Here is a 229-nt window from a genome sequence, read left to right as displayed (position 1 = left end):
CCCGCACGGAGCCCCCAGTCGCTCCGCCTCCAGGCAGTTGGGGCAGCGGCACACGGTCTGACCTGAGCTGCGGGGCACGGACCGCCGGGAGCCTTTGGGCCGCGTCGCCCCGTCCAGACCGGAATCCAGCCCCTGGGACTCCGGGGCCACCGCTTCCAAGGCCTTGGCCCCGTCGGGAGGCCCCAGGAGGTGCTGCCCTCCGGCGGCTGGGAGGAGGTGGTGTGGGTGT

The 229-nt window shown here is 74.7% G+C and overlaps 1 protein-coding gene across 1 annotated transcript in view; it reads right to left on the bottom strand.

Moving 5' to 3' along the window:
• The window catches only part of SP6 (Sp6 transcription factor), a 2,354-nt gene that overhangs the window by 1,552 nt on the left and 573 nt on the right, over positions 1-229 (bottom strand). The window contains exon 2 of the mRNA XM_015570783.1: positions 6-222. Within this exon, the coding sequence (XP_015426269.1) occupies positions 6-222 (217 nt within the window). The remainder of the gene's footprint in view (positions 1-5; positions 223-229) is intronic.

The sequence above is a fragment of the Myotis davidii genome, unplaced genomic scaffold, assembly GCF_000327345.1.
Source record: "Myotis davidii unplaced genomic scaffold, ASM32734v1 scaffold327, whole genome shotgun sequence".
In the NCBI taxonomy this organism is placed as follows: domain Eukaryota; kingdom Metazoa; phylum Chordata; class Mammalia; order Chiroptera; family Vespertilionidae; genus Myotis; species Myotis davidii.
Note: the sequence above shows the minus strand (reverse complement) of the source record. Positions and strands in the feature narration are given on the sequence as shown.